The following is a 12,587-nucleotide window of genomic DNA, read 5'->3' as shown; positions in this document are numbered from 1 at the left end:
AACGGGCACCACAGTGTTGCTATCCTGACTAGCCTTGCTTGGCGCCACTGCACCTCCCGACCCCACAGAGTGCTGCACTGCTGGCTGCAGAAAGTAAAGTTCATGGCAGGGATGGCAGAGGAGAAACGTTGCTTTGTTTCTTACACTAGTTGTTATTCTTAGTTCTTTCTAATCTTTTTATGGTGCATTTAAAAATTGTTTATTTTTTGTTATTGAGATTAAATTCACATAACATAAAATTAACCATTTTAAAGCAAACATTTTTAATGTTTCATCTGCCTTGTAATGTGTATCGGTACTTCATTCATTTTAATGGCTGAATAATCTTTTTCATCTTTTTTCTTAATGTATTCTTGGGTAATTATCAATTCCACAAACAAGACTTAGAAAATTTCTGCATAATCAAACCACTGCTTTCCTTCCCATCCCTCACCAATACCCTTTCCAGAAAGTCCCCCCAGGTAGATTATGCAGAAATGTCAGCCCTGTCTTTCCTTTCGGCCCTGCTCTCATTCATTTTCCATTTTGTTTAACACCGTAGTCATGACTTTCCTGGTTAACTCTTCCTTGTCAGATTTCTTGGGCTCAGGGACTATTGTTGGTCTTTGAGTCCTCTTAGGTATATAGGTCCATGGTGCAGTGCCTTATGTATAGGATCCATTCAGGACCCATCTGCTCAGTGGGATCCAATCCTTATGCTGAAACAGGCACACAGCACCACATCACAGTGGGTGGCTGTCATCTCTTTACAGTTAGGTTGTCAACACAGTGTTTGTAATCTTCATCAAGAATGGTGACATACATTTACTGCTGCCTGGGTTGTCTTTAAAACCCTTTTCTGTCTAGGCAGTCTTTCAGGACCTCTAACACCACATACATATCTGGGAAGATGCTCTTAGAAAAGTATTCAGACTAATCAATGTAAATCATTAATGGGGCTACAAGGGTGACTATAGATGCCAGGTTTTGTTTTTTTTTTTTTTTTTTTTTTTAAATATACCCATCTAGCCACTGAGGTAGATGCCAATTTTGAAAGCATTATTGTGTAAAAAAAAAAAAAATCTGATAAAGTAGCACCTGATTTTCATGCATGGAGTTCATATTAGCTAAAAGAGATAGCTTTTTCCAAATGATAGCAGTTAACTTTTAAATATACAAAGCATCTTAGGATAACTTTGTAGGGGAAACTTGTAACTGATGCTTAAATGAAAAATTGACACAGTTATCATGAATTCAAGAAAATGGAGATGTTTTAAAACTAATATAAAATTGAAATGAAACTGTTAAAATTCTTTAGAACTTCTTTGACCTATTTCACAAATTTGTTACACAGGATTCCCAATAATATAATCTAATTACCTGAAGAATTAAATTTTATATATATTTATTAGGAATCTTTCAAAAGATTTTTATATATTTATATGATATAAAGCATCTAAATCCTTTAAAATCTAGACTCTACCTACTTAAACAAGTAGTCTTTCTAAGTGACCTTAAGCTAATGTGTATAGAATGGTAGAATTATTATACTTCAACTTAAATCAGTAATGTTTGTCAATTTCACGATACTCCAAATTCATATGAAGCATTTAAAAAAATAGTTCTAAATCTTTCAAAATGCAATTTTGATTATGTATTTTCAGACTTCTCCAATGTATGTTTTATACATTGTTGGTTGCATTGTTTATATTTTAAAAATTAATCTTTTTTACAGCTGCAAAAGAAGGAGCTGGTGCCGTGGATGAAGAGGACTTTATTAAAGCATTTGATGATGTACCTGTAGTACAGGTGACTGAGGATATTTGTGTATGATTAAAAACAGGGGCAGACATATTCTTCCAATTCGATTTTTCAAATATGTCATATGCTGAGAGTTCTTTACTAAATCAGGTAATTTTAACTATCAAGACTATAGGAGATCTGAGGTACAGACTAGAAAATGTTGGTGCAAAAGTCAAGGACCAAGATGATCTTTCAGTAAGAATAGGAGAGATGGTGGTTGCTCTAGTATTAAGTTTGTGGGTCAGGTCACATAAAAGTGAAAGACACAGATGATTAGGCTAAATGAGAGAATAAAGAAGCATATTTACTTAGGGATTTTTCTTAGGAAAAATCAGTGAATTTGAAGGATTTTGGTATCTGAAAAGCTATAGAGAATGGTTTAATAAAAGCTTAGTTTATACCTTCTTTGATGCTTCGCTTTAAGTATTAAATACCTAACAGATAAAACAAAGATTATTTATAAAGCTTGGGATAGTCCCATATTTTTGACTACTTTGTGCTGCCAATTGGGCCTAGTACTTTTTCTCAGCATACATTGACTGTACTTTGGATTCCTTTATCACTTACTGTTCATTATATACAACTCTTCTTGCCGCCTTGGTTGTCCTATGTGTATAAAGCAGGTAACAAGCATCTTAGGCCAAGGTTCATCCTTAAGTACTTGACCTTCCAGCATGCATCATGATTGATTATACCCTACCTGTTTTCTAAATAAGATGTAGGGATAAATGAGAATGTAGATTTGAAAGTATTTAAAATTATAGTTATAATGTGACGATATAAATAATTATACTGAGAATAATAAATGACCTACGCATCACTGACTATTTTCCAGTAGGCTTCTTTCTCTTTTGTACGTAAAGTCATCTAAGTTTATAGTAAAGCTGTGTTTGAGGCAAGATTATTTACACGTGGTAGGAAATCCAGTGGATACGCATTCACAATGGGAAAGAAACTCATTCCTAAGACATTTTCTAGATATTTTCTCATAGGTGTTTCTTAAAAATGAGATAATTTATTTTACTATACTTACTAAATGCTCGACTCATGTAATTAAGAAGTAGTCTTTGTTTATTCTGCAAATGTTTTTATATTCGTTGTAAATTAATTTTGCTTACAGATTTATTCCAGCCGAGACCTTGAGGAATCCATAAACAAAATTAGGGAAATATTATCTGATGACAAGCATGATTGGGAGCAGAGAGTAAATGCTGTAAGTTGTTGACTTCATGTGATTGCCTTTTCATTAGATTTATTTAAATATCCCAAATACTTTATTATGAAATTGGGAAATAACGCTAATGAATTTTAAACAGTACATATTTCAAATAGAAATTACACTTTACCTTTTTAGTAGAGTATCTCACTTCTATTTTTATTTTTAAAACATACCAACTAAAACAAACAAAAAACACCCACAACATACCAATTTATACCTTTATGTATCTCCTATTCTTTTAACAAAGACCTGATTGTAGAATGATGATGGCCTCTGTGCTTCCCTTAGTAAAGATTTACTTCCGTGATGATTTGCCAGTAAAGCAGTGTTTTAATGGCATTTTTAGTGTATGTCCCTCAATATTCTTTTCTTTCTTCATATCATTTGCTAGAAAGTTGTGTCTCCTCTATTTTTAAAAGTAAATTAAAGAAAAGTGGGCTGAACAATATCGTGAGGATGGGTCTTATCTGAGGAAAGCTATTTTACACTGGCCAGCAAGAAGAGAGATGGTAAAATTGCTATTGTGTAATGTTTCTAATTCAGACTAGCCAGTTAATGAATGATACAGTTGAGGATAATATAGAAATACTGTAGGAATGCTTGATTTGATTCATTAAATAGGTGCTAAGTTGGAGTAGGGTGTGGAGGAAGGTAAGCTTAGGAGGAGCTTTTTACAGGCCATAAGGAAGGTTTTCAGTTATTTATCATTAGTATCATAGAATCTATAAATACACTAAGATATTTTCAATTAAAGAAAACATTTTTTGTAGAAATTATGTGCATCACAGAATCCTGCATTTTAAAAATTATCTAGCTTTATTTGTGATATGTAGATTTGCTCATTATATTGGTTAATATTTAACTGGCTGAATTGGGAAAACTTTCTGTATCAGTTAATCTTTAATGTTGGTCTCTTCTATATGTGATGGTTTCTATTGTTTCGTCTATTCTAAGAATTGTTTTGTATATCTCTGATTTTTCTCTATCGCATTAGCTTAAAAAGATTAGATCTTTACTTTTGGCTGGTGCTGCTGAGTATGATAACTTCTTTCAACATTTACGTCTTTTGGATGGAGCCTTTAAACTCTCTGCTAAGGATCTGCGGTCTCAGGTAGTGCGGGAGGCTTGTATCACGCTGGGGTAAGGACTGCAATGTTCCCTATTCTCAAGCATACACCATAGAACAGTCTTACCATGGAGCTTCAAAGACGGCTCCTTGAGCATGTGAGCTGGGTCTCTTTCATGTAACTTTTGACTAGTCTCCAAGACCCGTTCCAGTTAACACTTATTTCAGTACTTTTACAATATTTTCTGGCCAATTATGTAAAGTGTGACAGATTTTAAATTTTATTTTTTTCAATGACATTGCTCTGAAGCAGTTATTTAATATAATAATATGAAAAAATGAAATTTTATAAAATTCTGTTTCTCAGATTTTTCATTGATTTTTGCTGGCAGGATATAGTGTGATTATCAGAATGATTTTTCTAGAAGAGTACTGTAGCTATAAAATTAAAGACATGTACTACAGTAAAATTTTATCATAGATGCACCCGTATCAGTGATCAAAGTTCAAACTTGTGTTAGAATGTATGTCAGAAAGTCAAAGAACCAGCAGCAGTAAGGAGACCTCGTAGCTGTTTAAAGTTTTAGCTGTAGTGAGATACTGAAGTCTGGATATGTTAAAGATAAAAGGGCAGAAGAAAAAAAAAGGGTCAAGGGAGCCTTTTCAGGTTTATGTTTTATTGGTATACGGTCTATTTGTTGGTTTTTTACTATTTGACTATGTTTACTATTTGAATTAGAAATGATTAAGAAAAAACTTTTGGGCTAATGACTATTTGCCAAGTGCTCTACATGAACATTAGAAATAGTTTTATAGTATCTTACTTAGACCCTGTCCTTTATCCCTAGATAACTTTAAATGAAGACTCTAAAATGTTAAGTGGTTTATATGCTTCACCGTTTCTAAGAAATGTAACTACAGTCTAGTGTTCATTTCTTATTGTAGGCATTTGTCATCAGTTCTGGGGAATAAGTTTGACCATGGAGCTGAAGCCATTATGCCAACTATCTTTAATTTAATTCCAAACAGTGCCAAAATTATGGCCACTTCTGGTGTTGTAGCTGTTAGGTTAATCATTCGGGTAAGTATGTTGTAGGGCCATACGTAAAATAAGCAAATGGTAAATTTTGATGGTTGATAAGAAATATTAGAGGCATTTTTAAAAAAATATAAGTAGAGAGTTTATTTGGGCTAAGTTTGAAGACTACAACCCAGAAGTATAGATTCAAGTTTCCCTGGATATATGCTCCCACATTTTTCATTAGAGTAATTATATATAGTTGGAATCATGTTGTACATATAGTATCATCCTTTCCCATACTTAGTTATAACATACGAGTTCTTATAATCCATAATGTGAATTGTGGATGTGATATAAAGTTACTGAGGTGTTGATCATTGACTTACTGTTGGTTTTAAATATTGAAACACCTGTGTCTGCTTCTGAGTTTATATTATATTCATGTCTGTCAGATATTACTCTATTCCTTAATCCTGGTCCTTGCATTTTAGGTATTTGTGCTTGTGGTTTTGCTATTCATTCACAACTTTCATTTAATTAATTGCACATAAACACAGAAACAAAATGTTCTCGTTAGTTAAGCTTTCTAGACACTATTTAAATTTAAATAATTATTCATGTAATTTATGCACAGGTTTTCAACAAAACCTAATAGTTCACAAAGGTTTAAAATTAAAATTTTCCACATTACCTCCTCCCGTATCCCCACCCCCACCCTCACCCTTCAGGACCTTTTTCCCCAGAGGCAACTCTTGAAACTTTGGAGCTTGATGATGTTGCTTAAAGTCTATCCAGAATGTTCTTGATTATTGTAGGTTACTTTGTATGATTTTTAGTTCTTACTGTTCTTACTTGCACTGCCCAGAAATATTAAACCCGAAGTCATTTTTGGACATTTCCATTGAAACAGTATCAAAGTATATTGTTCAATGACTTTTTTGAATTCACTCAGATTTCTACTGCTCAGAGAATTTAATTTAGACTTCATACCAATGATTGTTTTAATTTTAGACTTATCATGTTTGCCTGCTCTTGACTCTGTAAATTTTCTAATGGCCTTTAGTAAATCTTGTGAAAATTTTTTTCATTTTTAAACTCACTGACATTCTAATCTGGATATATATGTGCTGTAAGTAGGTTAGCAAGGAAGTGTCTCTCTTAGTTTTGTTTTGTTTTGTTTTGTATTTACAAGTGTTCACCTCTGTTTTTTTTTTTTTCTTCACAGCACACACACATCCCTAGGCTAATACCTGTCATAACAAGCAACTGTACCTCTAAGTCTGTTGCAGTTAGAAGGTAAATTTGTAGAGGGTTTCTTCATTGCCTTTGAATTGTTTAAAAGCCAAAACAAATTCCGTATCTCCCTCCATGGATAAAATTTCGTGTTTGCAATGTTAATATTATTTAAGATCAATGCAATAAGTGCCTTAGGGTTGAAGAATCAAGATCTAAATATTTTGGAAAATGAATTTGGACAACCTCTATTATGTTTCTGTGTGTGTGTGTGTGCTTGTGTGTATGTGTGTGTGTGTGTGAGAGAGAGAAAGAGAGTTGAGTTTAGGGGGAGTAGTAGAAGAAGGGTAGAGGACCCCCTGTATACTTTTCCTGAGATAGTCCTCCTTCCTATGTCGTTGGTCTGTGCCATTGACAGTGAAGGCAGTAACTGCATGCAGGAAAAAATATCATAAACAAATGTCAGTAATTTCATATTAACATAGATAAGAGGAGGTATGTGTTATTTCCATCTTCTGTGAGTGATTTCTAGAATTCTGAATCCTGACCAGTCACTTGCTTCTGCTATACAATTATGGGAGACACCCAGAAGCTACCATAGACAAATACAACCTGAGCAACCAGATAGGGCTTTGTTCCCAAGTCCCTCTTTTGTCATACGTCCCGGTGAACTTGCCCTAAACTAGATGTGAGGAACAAGGACTGTTCTTTTAGCTCAAATCTGTGATTCTTGACTGTTGGGTCGTAGAGTTTTAAGAGTCTATTAAAATCTATGGACTATCTTCCCAGCAAAATGTAAATACACAGAATAGTTTTGTGTAGGTTTTCAGGGATTTCATAGACAACACAAAAGGCTCTAAATGGACCCTATCAGGAGCCTGGTAGGGTAAACTAATGGCAGGGCTGGGCAACCTCTTGGCCCCGGTCCCTCAGCTCCATGTCTTGATCCTGGCCCACTGAGAGAGTCCGTGACCTGAGGCTTACCATCCAGCTGGCCTTAGCTGCCTGTTTGCCTCTGTTCTTGGGGTGTCATGTTGGTCCTGCCACTTTTTTAGGGGACCTTTTTAAGCATGAAGTAGCCCTGTGTTCATCTTTTTTAAAAATTTATTTTGTTAATTGACCAGTGAAAATTGTATGTATTTATGGTGTACAATGTTGATATATGTATAAATTGTGGGATGGCTCAATCAAACTATTTAACAAATGCATTATCTCAAATACTCCCCAGGGTGAAAACACTTAAAATCTAGTCTCAGCAGTTTTCAAGTATAATATGTTATATTGTTATTAACTGTAGTCACCGTTATATGAATAGATCTCTTGAACTTCTCCCTCCTGTCTAACTGAAATTTTGTGTCTTCCCTAATCCCTCAGTCCCCCAGCTATGAGTTCAACTTTGTTAAATGGCACATATAAGTGAGGTCATGCAGTATTTGTCTTTATGTGCATGGCTTGTTTCGCTTAGCATAATGTCCTCCAGGTTCATCTGTGTTGTCTCATGACAGGATTTCTTTCCTTTTTAAGGCTGAATAGTATTCCATTGTGTAGATATACCATATTTTTTTTATCCATTCATCTGTTGATGGACAGAACACTTAGGTTGATTTCCTGTCTTGACTATTGTTAGTAGTGCTACAATAAACATGGGAGTGCAGATATTTCTTCAACATACTAATTTCATATCCTTTGTATATAAACCCAGTAGTGGGATTTATAGCCATATTATTAATAGCTGAATGAAAGACAAGAGAAACCAAAAAGGAGTAATTGAACTGTCTAAAGCCATGAAAAAAGAAATTTATTCCTTCCACTGAAAAAGCATAATTTCTAACTGTGTGGCCCAATTGCACATCCCTGAGGAGTGCACTCTGCCCTTTACCTATAGTTCGTTCAGCTTCTTCTTGGGTTAGAGTGGAGCGGTTTCGGCTCCCAAGGTAGAGGGATGATTATAACTTCAGAACCTGACAGACTTCAGTTGAACAACATTATCTCTTCCCACTTACTGATTATTTGACCCATAAAGTATAAGAGTACCCTTCCGTAGCGTTCTGAGGATTCACAGTTAGGTTAAAGGACCCTGACACTTAGTGAAAGCTTAATGAATGGTAACCATTGTTAGAATTTGTTGTTGCTGCTGTTGCTCTTATTATCATCTCATTATTGTTTTAAGTTTCCAAGAGAAATTCAAAAGGTGTTTTTTCTTTGTGTCAGGCAGAGCTTCTCCACTGAGATGACAAAGCTTCCACTTTGTTGTGGAACATTGCAGGATGTTTGGGGGATTAGTCAGCTTGGGCTGCCATAACAATTCCGTAGACTGGGTGGCATAAACAACAGAGATTTATTTCTCACAGTTCTGGAGGCTGGAAGTTCGAGATCAGTGTGCCAGCAAGGTCCGATTCTGGTGAGGGCTCTGTCTTCCTGGCTTGCAGATATCTGCCTTCTGTTTATGTCCTCACATGGGAGAGAGACAGGGAGGAGGGGAGGGAGAGTGCAAACTACCTGTTGTCTCTCTTTTTGTGAGGGCACTAATCCCATCACAGGGGCCTGCTCTGCCATGACCTAATCCAAACCTTATTACCTCTCAAAGGCCTTACCTCCAAATAACCATTACATTGGGAGTGAAGGCTTCAACATATTAATTGGGAGGGGGGAGACAAAATTTGTCAATAGCATTTAGCAGTTCTGGCCCTTGTTACTAAATATGAGTAGCAACCTGCAATCACTGTGACAGTAGAAATGCTGCCCCTCACCAATTATGAACCCCACCCCCACATTGCTGTTTCTGTATTTAGTCACTGAATACCAGTCAGAACCATGTGTCTTAATGCTGAAAGAAATAATAGGGACCATCTTGCTGATCCTTCTGCCTTCAACAGGGCAATGTAACCAAGGCAGTGCGGTTTTGCTGTGTGCACTCTACTGAGCTTTGCTTTGAATAATTGGCAAGAAATGGATTACACACTCTGCCTTTAAGAAACTTACAGTTTGGTTGGGGAGATAAAAAACAGTAATGCAAAGCACTGTAAGAGTGAGTGACAACATGCCTATTGTGGAGTTATGAGTTCAGACGGGGTGGTGATTAAAGCCAGTGGATATATTCCCAAGAAGCTTCATAGATGAGTTGAAAGTGAGTGACGTCCTGAAAGATGAGTAGGTATAGGTGAAGAAAAGAGGGAAGAAAAATCTAGACTAGGAAGTGGCATGGGCAAGAGGGTGGAAGAAGAATAAACATGGCCTAGATTGAGGAAGGTGACAGTAAGGAACACATGTGGTATAGTTTGGTGTCCTTTCCTTTGAGAAACCTTGCTCTACTACCCCTGCCCCGACCGCTGCCAGTGCCAGGACCAAGCTGCCTGGCTCTTAGCCCCTCGCACTCCTAGCACACTGTACCTGTTTCTTGTCTCTCTTGTTCTCTGGACTGTGTCTTGGTTATCATTGTATCTCCAGCATACAGCATAGGGCAAGGGGCTATTAAATTGATTAATTGCATGGATTATAAGGTTGTGAATTGGGAATACCATGGGAAAGTAAGTCTGGTCATTGCTCTAGAGAAAAATTACCTTCTGATTTGTTTCCTTGAATGGGTTCCTAGGACTACTAAGATTTACTCCAGCAAAAATAGGAATCCTGGACTTAGGAAAAGAAAATTTTAAAGAGGTGGGACCCAAAGTGGTGATGTGGTCCAGAGGAAGGTAGACTGGAATCGTTTTTGTTCACAAATCAGACCAAGAAAAATCATAAAAGTGAACAGGCTTGGAAAGGAAGGATGTGGAGAGATGGAAGGGAAGCCAGCTGAGTGGCTGGAGACAATGCATTCGCAGCACCAGCTTGGGCCTTCTTCCTGTGAAAATTTGGAGAACACTTAGTTTTTGAAGATTTTTTTCCTTTTTTGTGTAAAGCATTCTCTGAAATTAGTGCAAAGACCTGATTCTGTAATGTTCAATGATATTCTGTGCTTGTATGTATTCTGTATTAACATATTATTTAGGATAGTATAAAAACAAATGATAATGATAGGCCCTTTCAGTAATGTTCCCATGAAGTTCAGGGTTCTGCTGGGAAGGAAACTCTTGTATCCAATATCCCCGTGGCCACTGTAGGTGCCTAATTACTTTCATCTACTTTGGTTGTCAGTTAGGTCACTTAAGAAGAAAAAAGCTGTTTCATTTTCACTAACATGTGTAAATTATATATTTCTTTCTTAACACTTTCCAGGCGCTGTTTTGAATTTTTAGATTTGCTTTTACAAGAGTGGCAGACACATTCACTGGAACGGTGAGCATCTGACTTGAAATTGTTTTTCCCTCTGAACTGAACCAAGAGTGAATGCCTCAGTGAGTGGTCCAACTTGCTTTCTATAAGAAATGAAGGAATCTAAGCATTTGTTTGCATGACTGCCTCTGTTATTTGACTGATGTAAGCCACATAATATTGGCGGAAGCTTTTAGTGAATTTTGTTGGTTGAAGTATTAGTGTGCCCATTGATGTGGGCACATGTGCACCTGGACAACTACAAAGCCAGGACTAACTCTTTATTGACTCTGACCCTGCTGCTTAATGTTCCAGTTCATTCCAATGAGGTAAATGTTTAAAGCTGCTCTTAGTAGGAAAGATGTAACTCTTAGATCCCTAAAGGAATTTCACTCATCTGAAAGTTTTTGGCCAGGTGTGGTAGCTCACACCTGTAATCCTAGGACTCTAGGAAGCCAAGACGGGAGGATTGCTTGGCTCAGGAGTTCAGGACCAGCCTGAGCAAGAGCAAGACCCTGTCTCTACTAAAAACAGAAAAAAAATCAGCTGGGCAACTAAAAATAGAAAAAATTAGCCAGGTGTGGTGGTATGCACCCGTAGTTCCAGCTACTTGGGAAGCTGAGGCAGGAGGATTGCCTGAGCCCAGGAGTTTGAGGTTGCTGTGAGCTAGGGTGATGCCACGGCACTGTAGCCCGGACAATAGAGTGAGACTGTCAATCAGTCAATCAATCAATAAATAAGAGATTAAAAAAAATGAAAGCTTTCTTTTTTCTCCCTCTGTATTTGATGTAGATATCCTACTTACTACTAAGATAATTATCTCATCATTTTCATAGGAACTAGTTCTGACTGTGGAAAAACAGGGTTTTGTTGTTTGGGTTCATAAAAGATTGGGCTAAATAGGCATGATGTGGGGGGGGTGGAAATCAGCTGTTATTTTAAAAAGTCCCCCAAGAGAGTAGGTTATCGGGGTCCTTAGGTGTGGTGGATTGGGGATGGGCCAGGGTGTTGGCGCAGGATTGGAAGGTAAGGACCTGCAGGGGGGTTCTGCTTTGCCCAGCTTCCTATTAATTGTCCAGCCTTCGCACCAAAGCTCTTAAGTTCCACATTGCCATTTTGAAGTTGTTCCTCACATGTGATTTCATCTGCATAAAACCATAGATTTATGATTGTTACTCTTTTTTTTTGTAAATATCTAGACACATATCAGTATTAGCTGAAACAATAAAGAAGGGAATACATGATGCCGATTCTGAAGCAAGGATAGAAGCCAGAAAGTAAGTTTCTGTTGCACACCCTTTTTTTCATTAACTACTCTTCTATTTTACATGCATTGTAAGGACTGACTTATTTAAAAACCATTAAGTTAATTGAACATACTTTGTTAATCATGACTTTTAAATATGACCCCAAAAGTCTATGGAATATTTCTCTGTTTTTTTGTTTAGAAGGTTGACTGAGTGATACTATCTGAATATGAATGGGACTAAGGTAGACAACAGAATGTTCACTTTGAAATTTATGAGAAATTATCACATAGGTCAGAAATGGCTTGTATGCGTATTCAAAGTCTTATTTATTTATTTATTTACTAATTAAACACTGTTAAAATGCATGTCATAATCCAAAGCTACTTATAGATTTATCATGAAAAACCATGGTCACAGTGGATTTTCTCTCTGTGTTCTCATCTTTGCAAGAATCAGGTGGTGGTTTGGTGAGTGTGAATCACAGTAAGGGGAGTTGGATTGTCACAGTGATAACTTGCTGTTTCTGTCTTGCAATTGAGGTAGTTTTGCCATTGGGATAGGGTGTGTTCAGTCATGTGGCCATGACCCCCATATGCAGTACCTACCTCTCTGAGAATACTTTTGCCACTGCCACTATAAATACCAGAAGTTTCTCATTAAGACTTAGTGTCTCTTGAACAGTGTATAGATAACTACTGCCAGTTTTGCATCTGTGACTGTTTTTTCTATATTCTCATAGTTCACCAGCTCTTCTAATTGACACAA

General features: G+C 36.6%; 1 protein-coding gene across 5 annotated transcripts in view; it reads left to right on the top strand.

The window, feature by feature from the left end:
• The window catches only part of CLASP1 (cytoplasmic linker associated protein 1), a 264,483-nt gene that overhangs the window by 150,144 nt on the left and 101,752 nt on the right, over positions 1 to 12,587 (top strand). For all 5 annotated transcript variants that reach the window (XM_045559400.1, XM_045559396.1, XM_045559398.1 and 2 more), the window contains exons 10-16: positions 1,715 to 1,788; positions 2,903 to 2,995; positions 3,996 to 4,141; positions 5,013 to 5,148; positions 6,314 to 6,384; positions 10,537 to 10,596; positions 11,772 to 11,849. In XM_045559400.1, coding sequence (XP_045415356.1) covers positions 1,715 to 1,788; positions 2,903 to 2,995; positions 3,996 to 4,141; positions 5,013 to 5,148; positions 6,314 to 6,384; positions 10,537 to 10,596; positions 11,772 to 11,849 — 658 coding nt within the window. The remainder of the gene's footprint in view (positions 1 to 1,714; positions 1,789 to 2,902; positions 2,996 to 3,995; positions 4,142 to 5,012; positions 5,149 to 6,313; positions 6,385 to 10,536; positions 10,597 to 11,771; positions 11,850 to 12,587) is intronic.

Source organism: Lemur catta, chromosome 8 (assembly GCF_020740605.2).
Source record: "Lemur catta isolate mLemCat1 chromosome 8, mLemCat1.pri, whole genome shotgun sequence".
NCBI classification, from domain to species: domain Eukaryota; kingdom Metazoa; phylum Chordata; class Mammalia; order Primates; family Lemuridae; genus Lemur; species Lemur catta.
The sequence above is the reverse complement of the archived record's forward strand: the minus strand, read 5'-3'. Positions and strand labels throughout refer to the sequence as shown.